This window comes from Larus michahellis, chromosome 6 (assembly GCF_964199755.1).
Source record: "Larus michahellis chromosome 6, bLarMic1.1, whole genome shotgun sequence".
Lineage (NCBI taxonomy): Eukaryota > Metazoa > Chordata > Aves > Charadriiformes > Laridae > Larus > Larus michahellis.
The window spans coordinates 37,500,089-37,518,871 of NC_133901.1; the positions used below are offsets into that span (position 1 = coordinate 37,500,089).

The 18,783-nt window shown below is 39.6% G+C and overlaps 1 protein-coding gene across 4 annotated transcripts in view; it reads right to left on the reverse strand.

Annotated features, from left to right (window-relative positions):
- Positions 1-18,783, reverse strand: part of TET1 (tet methylcytosine dioxygenase 1) — a 79,800-nt gene that overhangs the window by 16,314 nt on the left and 44,703 nt on the right. The window contains exons 7-11 of one of the 4 annotated variants that reach the window (XR_012587782.1): positions 13,791-13,999; positions 12,642-12,792; positions 8,789-8,878; positions 8,201-8,338; positions 1,038-5,331 (exon numbers count right to left, since the gene is read on the reverse strand). Coding sequence is in view for 3 of the 4 variants with exons in the window: in XM_074593303.1 (XP_074449404.1) it covers positions 5,146-5,331; positions 8,201-8,338; positions 8,789-8,878; positions 12,642-12,792; positions 13,791-13,999 (774 nt within the window). In the remaining variant the exon portion in view is untranslated. Of the gene's footprint in view, positions 1-16; positions 5,332-8,200; positions 8,339-8,788; positions 8,879-12,641; positions 12,793-13,790; positions 14,000-18,783 lie in introns of those variants that run through there. The other 3 variants (XM_074593301.1, XM_074593303.1, XM_074593302.1) reach the window with 3 other exon arrangements.

Here is an 18,783-nt window from a genome sequence, read left to right on the forward strand (position 1 = left end):
AACACAACCAACATACATAAAATAAAAAAGTTATTTAAGTATTGAAGCACTCATCCTAAACTTCATTGTTTCCTCGTATTTTATGGCCTCAATGCTATGGGTCTTTCAAATGCAAACATCTGACAAATATTTGTTTGATTTATGATGATGCAGAATAAGATTCAAGGCAAATGTCTTGGACAGGAAAAATTAAACTTCGGCTCAACTTACACTATACACAAATATATGCCAACCTTGGTAAATAATGCGAGTTGTAAATATACTGTAAATTCCTCAGCATTCAGATTTTTTTTTTTAATACATATTTGATGTTTAAATTCATTTTTAAGGACTAAAGAGTATGAAAAAATTACTGGTTTTGGATTGAATAGGACGTTTCTATGACACAGAACTGGTTTTGTTTTTTGTTTTGGCTGGCAAATGAAAAAAGCCCCCACAAACAGTTACTCATGCTGCTCTATGTTTTTAGCAAATCTCAGCTCTAACTCCCTCTCTTTCCACACGCTGTCTTAAATTAACACCCTTCCCAGCTCTGCCTGCCTGCCTCACCAGACCCAGGCAAATGTTTGGTTTCTCTTAGGGCACTGACCTACTTTCTCTTATTAAATGATGTGCTGTGAGATATGGGAGCCAAGAGAACACTGGTTAGATCCAGTTTGATAAGGGCACATCAGAAATGCGGATAAATATTCAAACTTATTTCAACAGTTTTCTTACTAGAATTTTTCCACGTCACTGCTGAACCTTTGCAATACTTAGAATTTTCAGCACTTCTAGAGGTCCAGCCGTATTAATATTAACCCTTCACCCTTAAAAGAAGCGCTAAAACCAGCAGTATGCTTGCTGGCTTTGTTCCCTGCTTTCCAAGGGATGGCGGCACTTTTACACATATGAGCACATGTACCGATAGTCACATCATTTCTAGTTTTATTGCTTACATTCATAAGAGACCACACTACATTCCTAGAAAGCCATGCATTAATATCATGGCTTAGTTAAGCTGGTATTTCACAGAGAATTACTACCTACACACATACAGGAATTTGAGCACCATCCAAGGATGAGATGATACGCCCTAAATGGAAACGCTACCGTTCCATCATAGTGTAGGCTGAATGTGATGCCTATCACAAACAGTTAATCCAATTTCCCAGAGTCTTGTCATCATGCCTAACATTCCAAGGGAAAAGAATATTATTGTTATTTGGGGGGGTAAAAAACCAAACATTTTTATTTTATAGCACAGCTTTCACATAAAGGCATCACACAATTATTTCTACAATAATAAAATTACAGAATCACAAACTAAAAATCCTAAATCAATAAGGTGGTGGGGTTAGGGCTTTACAAATAGCTATATGCAAAGCTTGACAGTTGCAGAGCAGCAAAAGGAGAAAATCTGAGGGGCACAGACAAAGGAGAAGAGCTTTTCAGGTGGCGTTTTGAAAGGATCGAGAGAAGGGCTCTTAAGAAGGCAAAGTGAAGGGGCAATTAGAAGCTGATGAGTAGCATTTACTGATGTGCTTGCTCCATGCGTACTTACCTCTACGGGGCAGCCTTTGGACTATGAGGAAGATTTAGAAAAAACAACAAGTTGTTCCATGAGCAGCAAATGACGCCTGGTTCCCTATGGAGTTCTCCGTCCCCGCGCTCCCACGCACCCGACCCCAGCACCATTTCCCCTGCTCCCCTTCCTGCTGCGCGGCCACCTCTGCTGGGCACCAGCTGGTGGAGGCAGGGCACGGCTGAGGCTACCAGGCCAGCAGCCGCACGCAGATTAACCCAGCACCGCCTCCTCAACGGAGGAGCTAGCCTGCATCTGTCTTCCCCTCTCAGAACTGAAATTTCACAACTTGGAACAAGAGGTTAAAAAAAAAAAATATCTCCAAAGACAATTAATTTTTGCAAAGCTCAGTAAAATCTCGTTGAAATTCGCCAGCAGATTCCAAGTTATTCAGGAAGGGTGAAAGAGGGTAAGACATACAGAGAACACAATTACACATGACTCATGTTCTTAGAAAGCCCAGCACATCCTCCCCTTCTAAATTAAAAACAAAAGCAGTAATAAAATAAGCATGGAGGGGCCTAGCTGCCACTTGTTCTCAGCAGAAACTGCGTGAGTCTCGCTCGTCTTTTAGAATATTCTGTCCAACCTTTGCCTGGACCCATGCACTAGTCTGAAAAATGTCCAGATCTTGAAGATTTCAATCCACAGTCTTGCTTGTTTTGAAAACTGAGACCCTCATCCAATTTACAGTTCTAAATTTTCATGCATTTCACCAGACATTTATTAGATTTATACTTTTCCATAAAAAGATTTACTCTTAAAAATGTATTAATAATCTTTCATCTGACTTACAATTAGGCAAAGGTAGATTAGCTCTACATTTTCACAATGCTTAGCCCAGGGGAGAGCATACAAGTAGAGACAAAAATCAAAGCTTGTACTGGTTGACGAAAAACCTATTCTAATCAAAAAGGAGATTTTGTCACTATCAGAAAGCCAACACCCTCTTTAGAGGATGAAACCTAAAAAACTGTTTTGAAGAACTAAAAAAGATGAAGTCTGCCGTATATTGGCAGAACTATATTTAAAGTATAACCAACTCCAACACACGCAATACATTAAATACCAAGTTAGAATACACAAAATTAAGAAATTAATGTGTATTAAAACTTACGTTAAAAAACTGAAGACCAGTACACCTACAGCCTAAATACCATGACAGCAAATTTAATATATGTAAAATTTCCAGGTCAGTGTCTCCCATCATATATTTTAATATAAAAGGAAGGGCACAATGGCAAGTGGATTATTGCAAAGTTAATGTTACAGGGAAACCAGCTATAAATTTAGGCCCTAGAGATAAGTTAGCAATTTACAGCTGAAGTAGAGCACTCACCAAATAAGAAACATCCATTTCAAAAGCCAGTCTAACATGCAAATCTGTGCAAAATATTCCATTAAGAAACTTAAAGAGAAGCTATTGCTGGGAAGTTAAAAGCAACATTTGCTGCGAACTGACCAAAATTAATCCCATACATGAGAAAGCCATGGGCTCTGCTAAAGCCCATTTACACCGTGAAGCTGCACACTCTGCTACTCTCAGTACTTTTTCCAGAACATGCAGCGAAATCATCCAGGATGCTCAAAAGCCAAAGAAAATGTTGGCCAAGTGGTTTGTTTAGGTTTCCAGTGTGCTTGGTGATCAAAGCCATTACCTATTCTGGGTTGAGTGATGTCATGGTAAATCTTGCATATTCGTACAAATTGTAGTTATTTTTTTTCAAACTTGAGATGCACTCATGAACTCCATGTAATTCCCTCCACAGATCTCCAAAGAAACATCTGTAGCCACACAGCTCCCAGTGCTTTGTTCTGAGACTCTTTGATCTGCGTTTGTCCCCTCGAACTTCACATGTAGCAATGATGTAGCCTTTTCCGCTATGTTGTAAGAACAGATGTTTTAAATTCAAGTTTCAGCAAAGCAGTCAAACAGCCTCTGTAAACTTGAAAGATGGAATCAAGTTTCCTATACCCGTCTTCCCTTTGCAGATGGAAAAGCAGCGGGTGCCGTGTGGGACTCTGCGGTGCTGCTGCATCATCATTGCTTCCCATTACAAATACGATCAACACTGCTCTTCCTTTACAGCTGAGACAAACTGCGCTGTTTTATTGGCCTGTTACACCCTGAGTAAGCGTGCCTGAGTATGAGGGTCAGAGAACGGAACCCCAGGCATATTTTCCTTCTGACCACTAGATACACAGACAGGAGGTGACATCAGGCAGCATTTCTGTACCCTACGCTGTAATGTGCGCACGGCCCACAAACTACTGTCTAGGAGCTTGCAGGTTACTGGAGTGAACTTCTAATGTTTCTCCATTTTCACAATATAAAGAACAGTAACAAAAATCCTTCCTTTACAGCCCTGTAGGATTTATCTTTTCTCCTACTTGTTATTATCTAAACTACCAATTTAAGCATCTAGTACTTCCGTGGCAAGCTGCGGCACAGTCCACACCATCCATGGACATTCCGTCACTTACTGCAGAGACCTGGACTGATACCAATGACTCGATGAGCTACAACTACAGAAATACAGTAAGGCATTGGAGGAACAGAGGATTATTTTTTAAAAAATAAACGAGGAACAGTTTCTTGATGGATTGCTGATTGACACTACTTAGTTCCGCTGCCAATAATAAATTTTGTACTGTAGCTGGCCTTGGAGCATAGATTTATCTTCCTCCCCTCCTTCCAGAGTGCCTGCTACAGACTGTGTGGCACCAATGATTACTCACAACTGCAGCTGGTCTCTCTCCTTCCTCAACTCCAGCAGAAAGGGCAACGTGCCCCGTAGCATGAGAAATACCTATGTACCTCCTATAGAACTAGCGAAGTCTTCGTTAACGATTTTGTTCTAGTCACGGTAAAACCCCATATGTCAGTGATACAAATGGATTCACACAGGTATGACGAATACAATCCTTTGCAGCTAATCCAATAAAGAAACAAAAATACTGACATTTCACAGACTCCATTAATAACTGCAAAGCTTTTATTTATGTGTTGCTCATTTACAGTCTGGCTTTGTATCCACAAGGAACACTGCACCCTAACACTGCAGTTGTAACGTACGTCAGTGGCCCTTAGGAGGACATTAAAAGATGACAAAGAGTCTGAGTAAAAATGGATGGTATATTTATTGACTTAAAGATTCTTTAAAAATTCAATTCATAGGCAGAAATTACTTTTGCTTCTTTCACATAAACACATTAGTTTACACCTCTGTAAAACTGCCAAGTGTTTTCATTCTGCTACACAGCAAACAGGGAATATTCATTTTTATTTTTAGCTTTTCTACCAAAAAGCAGCTCTACTAAATTCAGGGTGTGACTTTGCCAGCCAGGAAAGGTGTTCAGCAAATCAAATCTCCCACGGTAAGCCTCAATTTTTGTAAGATGTACCATGCTATCTTGTATCTACAGAAGACATTTCCAATACTTTTTTCCCCCCACTGCTGACAAAAATGACAGCCTCATTTATTTTCAGTCACATACAAATAATGCAGCTGATCATCAATACCCAGAAAAATACAAGAACGCTCTGCTGAAATTCTGTCAGGGACACAGCAAGGAAATTGTTATTGGCAGCTCATTAGATAATATATTCTTTTAAGTTTACAGTAAACTCCATGCTTATCATTAAATTCATTTAAGTGCTTTGCTGAACTCATGTCTCTGCCTGGTTTAAATAATTTAAATAGATTCTGGCTTTCCTTTATTTTCAGTGCACCGTACAGCATTCCCGTTGTATTTGTGGTAAACAACTGAAGGGAGAAAATGAAAAGGCGTCACTTACGCCACAAATAGTGGTGGTGACAGAGCGGCAGCATTCATGAATACCAGCTTATAAGGTATTTATTTTAGCCTTTTTAGTCTAGAGCAACTTTAGGTTTTATAAATGAAGATGTTTGTGTCAGAATAAGAAGGAAGGGAAGAAATCTTACCAACGCTAACAAGGTGCAAGATGACAACTACACTTTGTACAGACTTTAAACTGTGACTACCATAGAAAAAAATCAAATAAACAAAATAAAAGAGAAAAATAGTAAATAAAGTTGTGGATATTTGAGGTTTGTAAGGCAGTGCAAATCACTCTCGTTCTGTTTCTTACCACATTATCAGAAAACAATCAGCTATATAAAAGCTGTCACCTCTGTTAGATGTATTACTTGCACATGGTACATTTTACAGACAAAGTATGTCATAGTTAAGATGTAAATGACCCCTCCATCATTATTACCCGCGATCTGTAAGAAATCATAGTGTACTTTAAACCAAGTAGGTAGCCAGAACAGCTTCTGGAACTAGATGGGAATGCAGGAGATGACCAGAGAGATGCTAGAATCACGTGCAATAATTTATTTTTGTGTTCTTATCACTGGTTTTCCTATTTTATTACCAGATTTGGCTGGAAGGTAAAATTGAAAAGCCCAATTTTGATCATCAAACTGAGCTAGACTGAAGCAAGCTCAGCACGTGCTATCACCCTGTTCACAAAACAGCAAAATCCTTTCCTTTAGGCTTCCAATATGTACCACTGTAACCTAGATAAACCTAGACAGGCTAATAGACAGCAAGCTCTACCTGTCCTATCCATCACACCCACCTCTTCTCACTGTGAGGGCTGTATATAGGTCATTAGGTAAGTCTGAACTCTAATCCACCTTCCAAATATATAAAGTATATAAACTCCAAGTATATAGATTGAGTGCTAATATTTGCAACTATTTTCTATTTATATATAGCCCTTTGTTGCAAGTATGTTAAAATAAAGATATACCAAATCTAAATAAAGAGAATATCAGGTATACAATATTTATTTCTATGAGCTATCTGGTGAAAATCAGAATCCAAGGTATAGTTCTCAGCAGTTATAATGATTTGATAACGTTCTGCAAGACTTACAAAATTTGTCAGAACTTGCTAGAAAGACAATTTTAAGTTCTGGCCTACATAATGAGATACTTCACACAGGTCATAATTTACCATGCTGCTTAGATTTGGAATTACTTGCAAACGCACCAGGTGCAATCCATAGAAAGAAAATATCAACGCTAGTAAGCATAATCTGAAGCTGAAATAACATCAGATGATTACAGATAAATACTCGTTCGTAAAACTATTCCCCAATAAATTCCTCCCAAAAAAGGGCTAACTGTCCCTCCAGTCACTTCCGACCGTAAGTTACGACTTTTCTGGGATCCAATATGACAGAATGAGTAGCAGACTCAGTTTCCATTTCATTTTGTCTTTAAGAGGCAATGTAGCACTTAAAATACAATTATTTTCAGAATGCCAATACTGAATTTCATTAAAAAGTATACCACGTAGTTTGTCATGAAAAGGAAGTCTCATTTTCAAATCTGGCATCTTTAAGGGGTCTGAATTCCACACTTCAGGAGCTTTGCAGTGACTATACTCACACATGAGCTTACTTACAGCATCTTACTAATTAATATTTTGCAAAGTACGCTTCCAGCATGTCTTACAAAATATCTGCATATAAGTGGCATTCAATGCTAGGAAAAAAATATTACTCTATTCAGGACTGGCACTCCTGGTGAATTCTGAGACCTCCTTCCATACTTTAAAGCAACAGACATTTCCCCAACATAGAAGCACACAATCAATATCAAGCAATTGTTCTAGTTATTTCATTGCTGTTACATACAAATGCTAAATATTAAGTATATATGTAAATGCAACATTTTATTCAATCACAGCAATATAATGAATCAATTTTCACTGCCAAATTTACAAAAAGACTGTTTCTAAGCAGGCGGGGATTTTAGATGGATTTCTTTTTCCCCAGATACACATCCTTTGATAGCAAAAACATTCTTGAATGTTACCTCCGCTGATGTACAAGAAGTCATCCTAGCTGTTTAGAGCATTACAATGCTCTAACTACTAAAAAAATCCAGATTGTCACTTTTATTTTATCTTTACTTTTTGGAGATTGTCTTTCTTCACAACTATGGTCTCAGTTTCTAAAAGATCACTTAACTTAGTTCCCAGCTGATTTTCTCACTAGCGATCCAGCAAGGTATCTAAAACAACACATCTGTGGGTTTTCCTTTCATACTGAGACTTAAAGATCGTAACAGTCACCTGACTCCACCACCTACCCCATGATATCACACTCTCTACTTTCTGACTAGGAACTATACCAGTGCACAGTGCAAGAAAAAGTGAATTTGATGAGAACCGAGCCTGAGGGAGGTAAATTACTGAGTTTGTTTTAGCTCTTCCTCTACAGAGATATGTAGAACTCCTCAGTTAAATAATTATTTGCCTTTGAACATCAAACCTCTACTGTGAATAGGTTATCTGTCCTATGGACAGTGTTCTCCAAAGGGCCTGGGTGTCTTAAAAGAATTAAGGTATTTTGTAGAAAGGACCACTCCCATACCTGTCTTGATCTGTTCTGTAATAAGATGAACTTATGTCCTCCGTAGACCAGTAATAAATATATGCAAATAACACGGTAATTTATAAATAGGAACATACAGTTAATTTCATAATTGCCTTAAAAAACTTCATGCAAATGTACCCACTGAATCAAGCAGCATTTTAAAACACACAGAAATCACAAGAGCATACAGTACAAATGAGAAAATCCTATGTACGTACCACAGTGCTTCCATTGTGCATGTTATGTGTGTCCTTATGGGCATGGGCACAGAAATCTATGCAAGCTGTGACACCAGAGAAAGGCCTACCATCCTTGGATCCAAGCCGACAGTCTGGGCCCATGTGTTCATTTTCCACCTGAAAGTAAAATAAACTACAGGTACTTGGGACTGAAAGTGAGCGACTTGAAACCCCATGAGCCACAAATGCACTTGTGATGGAAAAAATGCAGCCGGTAAGAATGATCAGAAAGCACGCAACACTTAGGACTGCACGTCAATGAGATGAGCAGCTCAGCCAGAGTCAAAATGTCTTTAAATAATAAAAAGATTTTATTTACAGTATTATCTGCAAGCCGTTTCCAAATGCACAGCTCAAGGCATAACTTAACCATGAGCTGAAGTATGAAGAGTGCAGTATTTTAAAGCTAACCAAATAAAGCAACCACTGTAAGCAATCAAGGGGATTCACCACATCTGCAAGGTCTGCGGCTTCTACCCATGAACATACTTTGTGGTTTCATCTTGTTTTCAAACTACGCTGCCTGTTCAGAGCTACAGCTATACCAGTTGAATGTCACAGACCTACCTGGTTCTGGAAGGCTTCAGGAGCAAGCTTTTTATAAACCGGAGCCACATCGGTAGCTAAAGTTTGCAAATTATTTTCAAGAAGTTCCTCCTGCAGAGAAAGGCAACATTTAGAGCGCTGTAATTTGCTTTAAAAGAACCTAATACAGTTTAGAGATGCCTGACAAGTCAGACTCTATCTTACAGTTTATTAATCTGACTTCTGTTCTGCTGCCTTGTCACCAATCTGCTTTGGTGGCAAATAAGCCTGCTTCTGCATGACTAAAATACCAAAATTGTTAAATATAAGTCAACCAAATAACAATGGAGGATATCAGGTACAGCAAAGAAACCCAATACACAGGGAACTAATTTCTGCATCACTTCCTCCTTCCGATACATAGTCAGTCAAGGAACAAGGTATGTTCCACACAAAATAGAGAAGTAACTTCTAGGAGAGAAAAATTATACCGCCTGCTGAGAGGAGATGGAACCCCAGGTCTTCTTTCAGTGTTTTGCTTGTGGGGCCTTAATTTATGTCGATACAGCCCTGCTAAAAGAATCCTAGGTTTCCACCTTCTTTTAATTGTATAAGTAACTCTCCATAGCATTTAACACTAATTTCAGCTCTTACGGGAAGAAGCGCATTTCTAATGTTGCAACAGAACTCTTACTAGGAACATTTGATAAATATTTTGTTCTTTAGAGGTGCAAACCCCAGGACTTTATGGAAATATCTACTAGATTAGGAAGGAATACTCCTTTCCATGGGGTAAGCCACATAAACACTAAACTAGCTAAGTGGGCTTCTATGGCAATGTAACATTTAAGCTCTTATTTATCGAAATAATCCCCAAATTCCTTTCCTAAATTTTTGCTTTTACAGGAAAAATCACCAACCAACAGGGGAAGAAAAGGGTGGTGACATACTCCCTACTTTGTTCTCCTCCAAGGGCCAGGCTTTGAGACACAACTGTAGCTTCAGTTTTGCATACTGTATAGTGGCAAAAAGTAACAGCTTATTTTATTTTGTTTAATAAAAAAAAAAAAACCCAAATACAACCATCACCATATACTGTAAGCACCAATATATATATAAACTTATGTGAATACTTTGACATTTTTCAATGTGATGTTACATTACAAAACGATACTGTATTTTTAACTCATAGCCAGTTTATTAACTCTTGATCACTACCACAAGTTTTTCTGAACTGCATTGAAGGTAACGCATCCTTAATGATCTATCCTATGTACTATTCTTACCTAGGTATATTACACCCTTAACCTCATCTCACTTCATCCAGTGCCTCAAATGATCCAAATCTTTCTGGACTTCGAACTATCTTCTTCTTAATTTGCTCTACCTCCTAGCTTTATGTCATCTGCAAAATCATCAATATCCAATATTTAGCTAAAAGAAGTATCTGCCAGAAATATTAATGATAAAACCAAAAGAAGAGAAAAATTATTTACCAGTAATTTCACTTCTTTGAGATGCATTGACAACCTGCATGCACACTGCAAGTGCCCAAACACCGCTGTTGCCCAAAGGGGCACACGCTCCCCTCGCAGGCAAACGCAGCTCTGGAGAACCTGTGTGCTGCGCAACCCTCATCCCCTCTCAGCTGCAGAATCCAAAGAGGCTTTAAAACAACTTCCACAGAAAAGGGAATGCACTTTTAGATCACACATCTAGAAAGTGTCCTGGTTAAGTAATCTCTTTTAAGCAACTGCTTTTACACTGTGGTAGAAGGGGTTCTCCTCCAAAAAATTACAGGTTAGCCGTCAAGTGAACAGGCAGCACCAGACAGCTCTCATGAGTGAGGCATCACTTCCAGAGGCTGCAGCTGACGCTGCTGTGCTTGACCAAGGGTTCAAATGAAGCTCAAGGTGGCCGCTGCACAGACTCGGAGGAAGTGATGCCACCAACAGAGCTTGCAGTCTCACAGAGCATATTCTGATCAGACAGATCTATTTGGGCTCTCTCATATGAGATCTGGCACAGCCTAATATTTCATTAGACAGTACATATGAAGGTTGCCACCTCTGTTGATCCGCCAGCTAATGTTATTAAAAATACCACCTACAGAGAAAACACATGCACAGAATGCTTCGTGCACAGCATCGTGCAAGGGTTTGTTTGCAAGGGTGTGTAGCGATAGGACGAGGGGCAATGGTTTAAACTAGAGCAGGGCAGGTTTAGATAAGACATTAGGAAGAAGTTCTTTACAATGAGGGTGATGAGACACTGGCATGGGCTGCCCAGAGAGGTGGTGGAGGCCCCATCCCTGGAGACATTCAAGGCCAGGCTGGATGAAGTTCTGAGCAACCTGATCTAGTTGAAGATGTCCCTGCTCACTGCAGGGGGGTTGGACTGGATGACCTTTAAAGGTCCCTTCCAACCCAACACATTGTATGACTCTACGATTCTATGCAGGGGGAGAACCTAAAAACACAGGATCACAGAGAATGGAAAAGGACAAAGGAGAAGGAATAGTACTTGTAAAATGAAGACATGCCCAATAAGCATATTTTTCTATGAACTGAAAATTTACAAAACAAATTCCTTCAAAACAAGCAGAGCTATTTACAGCTTGTACTGCCTTAGTCATGTATTCAGTGAGAGGGGCAGAAGGGCTGAGGCAGAAGTTCCCCACTTTAAGGACTAGTGAAGTTTGTGACTACCCACAACGTGAGTGGACAGCACAACTCAGACGAGATTGAGGGTTTTGCATTCAGGCACATACGTGTAAAAGATGCTGTGTCAACTCTTTCAGGAAAAACTTAGGCCTTGGGAGGAACATTTAGCTTCAGTGAATCAAATGACATCTTCCTATAAACAATTAATGTTTCACATTGTGTGTACATACATGTGTGTACACTACACATTAAACAATGCAAGAATACCTCTGCTACTGTCTGGACTTCAACCAGCTAGGTCTTTTCTGTAGCTGGCAGCCGTGGAGTTCAGAAGCCAAGAAAGACTATCGGCAGGGTAACCCAAACAGAGAACTAGGTAACTGACTGCCCTACAGCGTATGTCTCTTAAAGCATGCCAGTTGTGCTAGTAAAGACACAATACTTTTTCTAAGAGTTCCACGGGGAAGTGGTGTTACAGACATCTACAGTCAGAACAAAAGGCACTTCCAAGTTACCCTGAGGAACGAACGTTCATCAGGCAGTGGTTATCAGTTTACAATACCTTCATTCCTTCTTCATGAAAATATTTTCAATGTAAAAAACTAATTTGGTTCGGTTATTTTAGAGGTTCGTTACTTCACATAAATCCATCACTGTATTTTCTGTGCTATCTTGGCTTTATGTCATCACTAACACTCATAAGCAGCAATTACGGTATCATTTCACTGCATGTTTAAAAAACGCGCTGTCCACAGAAAAAACAGTTTATTCTAGGTGGCCAAGAGAAGACCAGGCTGTCAGGCAGTCAAACAGCAGGGTGCAAGCAGTGCAATCCAAGGTGCAAAATTTTCTATGACAAGGCAAAAGGACCAAATCTCTGAGATGCAGCCTCAGTGCTTAGAAAAACCCTTTAGCTGTATTTTATACGTACAGAGAACTAACTTTTCATCGAGAGTTATGCAGAGGAGCTAAATATGCATACAGAAAAGCACTTAGGGATAATTTTAGGGTATTTAAATACACAGTAAATGACACAGAGTTTTCATACAGTGGAAAAATTATAAACACTACTGTTACCAAACATTTAGTTGGGTGCCTGTGCGATAAGCTGTGCATACATGTATGAGAGAGGAAGGGTGGATACCCACAGATTCCATTTCTAGTTCTGAAAAATAACTGGAATAAGTGTTTGGAGGAAAACAAAACAGTAAAATAAGTAAAATAAATCTTACTTGCTTAGGGTCATCCGTGAGAAGCCTGAATTTCCTGGGGTTTTTGCTTCTGGCAAATTTACAGCCATTGAAATACATACTCCACGAACAGCCAAATGAGAATGACGCTCCACAAGTTTCTGGATCAAGTCCTTGACATGCACAAGTACGACTGTAAGGAAATAAAGACATGTCAAGTCACCTGACAACGCAGGTTTGGGGTTTTTTTCCTTTTTTCTTTTTACATCAATGTTAGTTGCATTTTTATTTATTTATTATATTTATAATACATAGTATAACAACACAGGAATTTATAAAACACAGTTTAACCAGACATTTTCTGTTAAGGGAATATTTATGCGTAGATGGCTAACTTTTTTCCCCCATAAAGACAGTCTCCACTCCTCAAAGTCCCACTTCTGTGGAATACCTAACACTGAGTTATAGCTATATTAATGTACCCATGCTGCTTGATTTTGACTTCTTCAGTCGGAAAAAATTTTTATCCAAGAAAATACCACTCCTACTAAAGGTTACCCCTAAAGCCAATAATTATTTTTTTATGTGCTGCAATACTATTAGCTGGCAAATTGATCCAAACTTCAAAATGGAACAACCCCACTTAGTCCAGCCCTTTATGAACACGAGCATTAGATTCGGGTCCCGTACAGTTATTAAGAATCTGCTTAAATGCAGGCTACACAAAAATCAGCACAAAGGCAGCACTGCTACAGAGCCTCAGTTGCAATATATTATATCTAGCCAAGTAAACTACATTCCTTTCATAGAGACACAGAGAGGAAGATCCCAATTTTGAGTGTTCAATCTTTCTTTTTTTTAAGGGTCACGTATCACCTTCTTAGCAGCTCTTTGGCATGGCTGTGTGTGCCGAGGGCACACTGAGCGTCTCGGGCAGCGTGTGCGCAAAGCCAGGAGAGAAGTTCATTGCACCCCTCTCCCTGGGTGCAGCGAGTACAACCATCACTTAGAGCCTGGTCTCCAGGAAAAGCCAGGAACTAAGTTTTATACTGAAATGACACCTAGTGGTTTGTAATTTTACATGAGCTTTTGTGTATTTATTTTATTAGTCTTACTATCGAATTCTCAAGTTATTTACTGCAGAACATTCAAAGGGCTACACCACAATCGTTTACTATTAAAGTCACTTACTCTTCATTTAACGCACACCGACGGCTGGTGGGACAGCCGTATTTTCTGAGACTCTGGGTCAGTTCTTTGTACAGCGTATCAGCCAAGAGATGAGGGATCCCTTCCCAGGCCAGTATGAGAATCACGATGACGGCAGTTTGGCAGTGGTGTCCTGCACGCTGACGTACCAAGCACAGCAACTTTTCCTCATCGCTACTTCTTCGTATCACCTGGAAGAATCATTTTGTTTATTCTTTGATAGGTGTAGGAAACACGTAATGCGTTACTCTTCTCTGGGACACGTAAGGGCTGGAAGAGTAAAAAATACTGCTGCCCAGAGAGTGTCCCTCAGCAAGTAGGACTGCGACAGCATCACACACTGATCTCTGTTCTGGAACAGGATTTTGCGTCACCTTTTTACCTGTAGAAGAAATAGCAGCGCATTTTACAGGAGGAGGAATATTTTACACAATAAAGAAGATGGATTAAGAGGAAAATAACTACTAGAAGAAAATAATAATCCTGAGACAACAGTTACCTTGAAAATCATACAGAAAACATACTGCCAAACCCTGGAACGCAGGTACATAAAAGCACACCACAAAAGCACCCGTATGCATGGGTTAGGATGGTTACCACAGCTACATATCAGTACATAAAATAGTTCCCACCTCGCAAAGTAAGATCAGAAGAAAGTGATGAAAATAAACTGTGTTCTTAGGGAAGGAAGCAATGAGATTTTTAAGAACATACCCCTAGACAACCTAGATTAAAGTTCTTAGCAGACTGCGTAAGTTTTTTTACTAAACTCTATGATACGCAAAGGAATCTTTGTCAACCTCATTCATAAAACACAGAGACTAACACAACAATAAACAGTTCAATATACCACTGAACTAAAAAAAAAAAAGGGGGGGGGGAAGAAAAAGCTAGACAGCCCTAATCCCACATATTTAGGTTTTTACCACAATCTGAAATAGAGTTGCATTGTAAGATGACCAAAAAAAAAAAAAAGCACTCAAATAAGGCAATACAAGAACATAATCTTTGAAAATATGTTTATCTATTCTCCAAACATGTTTTAGCCAGCATAGCCTGTACAAGGTCTCCAACAAAGGTGTCAAGATCTCAGCATTAAGCTCCAAGCACACTGTGCCTGGACCTCCCTCCGGCACTAGAGGCTAAATCCTCTTCCTCAGCTGTGTCGTCCTCACAGGATGGGGACCAGTGAGTCTCTTCCTTTCTGCCTGCTGAGGCAAGCCCTTACGTTGCAGATATTCTCTGCCAGCTCTGTAGCAACACGCTTGCTCAGGACAAGCAGCCGGTCATCCCAGCTTTCCACCCAGCACTCCCTCTCCATTAGCAGAATGCCCTCAGGCATCTTACTAGTCATGGGCTTCAAAAGCAACTCACAACACTTATTCTTTGAATATCTCCAAATATCTGCATTTTCAGGCAGATTCCCTACTGGACTGCTGTCAAAGGTTCTTTGTTGCCAGATGTGCAGCTGTCACTCATATGTGACCCTTAGCCTGATCAGCTGTGAATATCTAAATTATTTGAACTCATTAAAAGTGAGGAGCAAAGCACACCTGTAATTAATCTGCAACTGAAAAGATTTCCAATAGATAAACCGTTTCAGAGGGAATCTGTGCAGGCTTAGCAGCAAGACGCAAGCTTAGAGTTAATTTGTGTCAAGAGAGAAAGTATCATCCTTCTGAATTTAATCATACAGTCTTACAGACAGCCTTAAACTTGGCGAGAAAACAAGCAAATGCATCTGAGATACCATTCCTCAAAAGGAGTCTTGGTTGTGACTGACCAACCAGTACCGTATTTTTTATAAAGAAAGAAAAATAATGCACCTCATTTACATTTGAGTGAGGTTTACAGAAAATCTATTATGGCTGGGATACAATGCAGGTTATTCACATCAGAGTGAGTTTTACATTCCCGAGGCAGCACAGTTCCTTCAAGTCAGAAGGAGAAGAATTTAATTTTGTTACTCAGCATGAAGGGTGATGCTTCTACTCTTTTTTCTTCTTTTTGGTTTCTAGACTTTGTAACTACAATAAAGAAATTTGGTACCTCTTAGTTTCCCAGTACGACATCAGGTTGTCCTTTTTGAGTTCCCATATAGTTCTCAACTGGAAATACACAATTCTAAACTGGAAAAACTACAAACTGACAGGAAGGAAATTTACAGTTTCCTTTAAATGGTTTCCTACAGCTTCCTTTTCTTTAAGGCCACACCTCCCTGGAGTTAAACATAAACTGGAATTTGATTCATTATGCACGCGGTACAGAATGCAATACTCTTCTTGGACCCAAAAACATTTTACAATACATCATCTTTCAGGCCATAAAGGTAGATTTATTCGTTGTCTGAATTTAATTCCTGTGGCTCTTAAGAGGTTACATCCTATGTTCATCTGACTACTACAGGTGGAGCACTCCTGTCCTTTTGTTACCAGAGATGAGGCACTTTCCTCACCTGACTGTTGTGGAACCAAAACAACCACAGTACCAGACCAACCACGGTTCCTCCGTTCCCGCAGCCAGTGATCGTGATAGAGCTGGAGATGTGTTGCTTTTACCATATAAACTGATGATGTCCCTCCATGTGCTACAGCTGACGTTCCCAAAGCAGCAATAAACAAGAGTCTCCCTTTTGTAATAACAACAAACCCACGGCAATACCACACTCGATATACAGCAAAGCACATTTGAGCAGGACAACTGAAACTATAGAATAAATCCAGCCAAGAGAAACACCGTGTCATACTCGATGATTTAACAGTTTTTCTGGTGGGGGAAACCGTCACTGCGCTGCTTGACTTGGTGACTTCTCAGTTAACATTAACACTAACGTAAATCCATTTATTTCCAACTTGTCATTTGTCTTCAACTGCCTGACTACATCATATGGATTTCTGAACTCTACAATAAATTGTATTATAGGTATATACATATCAAGTGGAAGTAAAACCGACTGCATTTGCTTTTGTTACTAAACTTGTGTTTATCTGAGTAATTACTACAACCCAAAATATGACAAGCTGTGGATGGCTTATCAATATTTTGCCTGATGTGCTTACAGCTCAGATTTCTTACTGTTTTTCTAAGTAATGGATGCAGTAAGGCTTTAGTTGACTGATCATTTCTTCAATTAGTCTTTATCTGTCTCCAGTTTATTTCTTTATTTCTATTCCCGTTTCTGCAGCTCGAAATTACTGGGGATGGTTCCAAGATCTTCTCACCCTTAAACATCCCCAAATCATACAGTGTTTTAACCAACTGCCTCCCCTCTCCTATTTACTTTATGGAATCATCACACTTGTTAAATTCATACAACAGCAAAACCGCGTTAATGATATCATCAGGAGAATAGCATATATAAAAATCTCAGCCTGCATTTTAGTTTGTTTTGTCCTTTTGTCAGCATGCATTTGACACAGTGTCCTCCTCAGTAAAGCAAATGGAACTAGTACACTGTCACAGCCACAGATAATACAATAATAATACCATTTATTAATCAATTCTTTATGCAATAATTTAAAATGCGTATTTATTTGCTATTGAAAGCTTGCAAACATAATTCCCAGCGTACTTATTGTTTACCTATGAAACACCAAGATGCCAAATATTAAGTTAAATATGCAACAAACAGAGCAAGTCCCTCAACGTTTCCTCCGACTGTGAACACCATACAAATCAGCTGGCCAATCTTGTCACCAAAAGTTGTTGGTACCACTCATGATTTCTTTGGTGTAGTTAACAACAGAGATAAAGTAAATAATTTAATACTTCAGTTTGTTTAATTTTGGTCCCTAATGCATTTAAAAGGAAAGAGAAAATAAGCATTTGTTAAGTGGTGTAACTTTAAAACTAGCTTTTTAAAATGGAAAAAATCACATAGAAAAATAATATAATCAACCAAACAGACTTGTAATAAGTTTGTAAAGCATTAAGTAACACTTAAATGTCATATGGTCAGCTTTTTACAGGTATGCAGGGACAGATTATCCCTGAACTCATTTTAGCCAGCGGTAACTGTCATCAGTACTGAGTATCCATCAAAAGATTCCCACACTAACAATGAATAATCTGCTTCAGCTGCAAGGCAGCACTTCTGGGAGGTAACAAACTCCCCTGCAATGCTTGACCAGTCCCTACCAGCCCCATTCTGCACTCACAACAACGGGGCATGAAGTTACACGCTCCCCACTCCCTCACCTGTCTGCTAACACAACCACAGCTAGGACAAAACGAAAGGCTGCCATGGGACACACCTCCTTCCAAACAGCTTTCTTATGCACGTACATATTTGGACACACAACCCCGCAAGTACCACCCTTGTAGGTTGCCAATTTGGGCAGGATGCTCGTTTATTTTAATCATTTTCAAAACCAAGATTTGTACATCCCTCCTGTGCTGTAGTCGGGGCACCCACCCCTGCTGCTTTCTGTACCGTGCTGCTTCTGCGTCACTACAGCCATTCACATGTCCTTGTTTGCGTGCATACCTAAAGGAGGGCAACAATTCAACTAATTTATTAGCTAGTCCAGATACTCTCAAATGGCAGAATCTGAGAATATGAGCACGCCTTCAATGCAAGACCCAGCCAGCCAGCTAGGACAGAAATACAATCGACAGCTATTATGGCAACATACTGTAGCTACACCTCTGTTTCTACAGGCCACAAAAGTAGAATTTTACTCAATTTTCTTAACGGAAAGCATGAGCCAAAAGCTAGGGTAAGTTTACTGAAGAGGTGCCATATGCAACATAATTTGCTCCAGCAATTTAGCAGCAAGTTATGGGATCAACGAGAGGAAAAGTTAGTTTTTTTCACTCCCTCACATACAAGGATAGCGAAGAGACAGAAAGGGATGCTGAGAATTCAAGAGCAGGATGAGGTCAGAGGCGAGGACTGTCCAGCCTTACACCCTGATCCTGAGAGTGACTACCAGTAGTTGCCCCTGGGATGAGTAGTAAGAACAGCACTCGGATG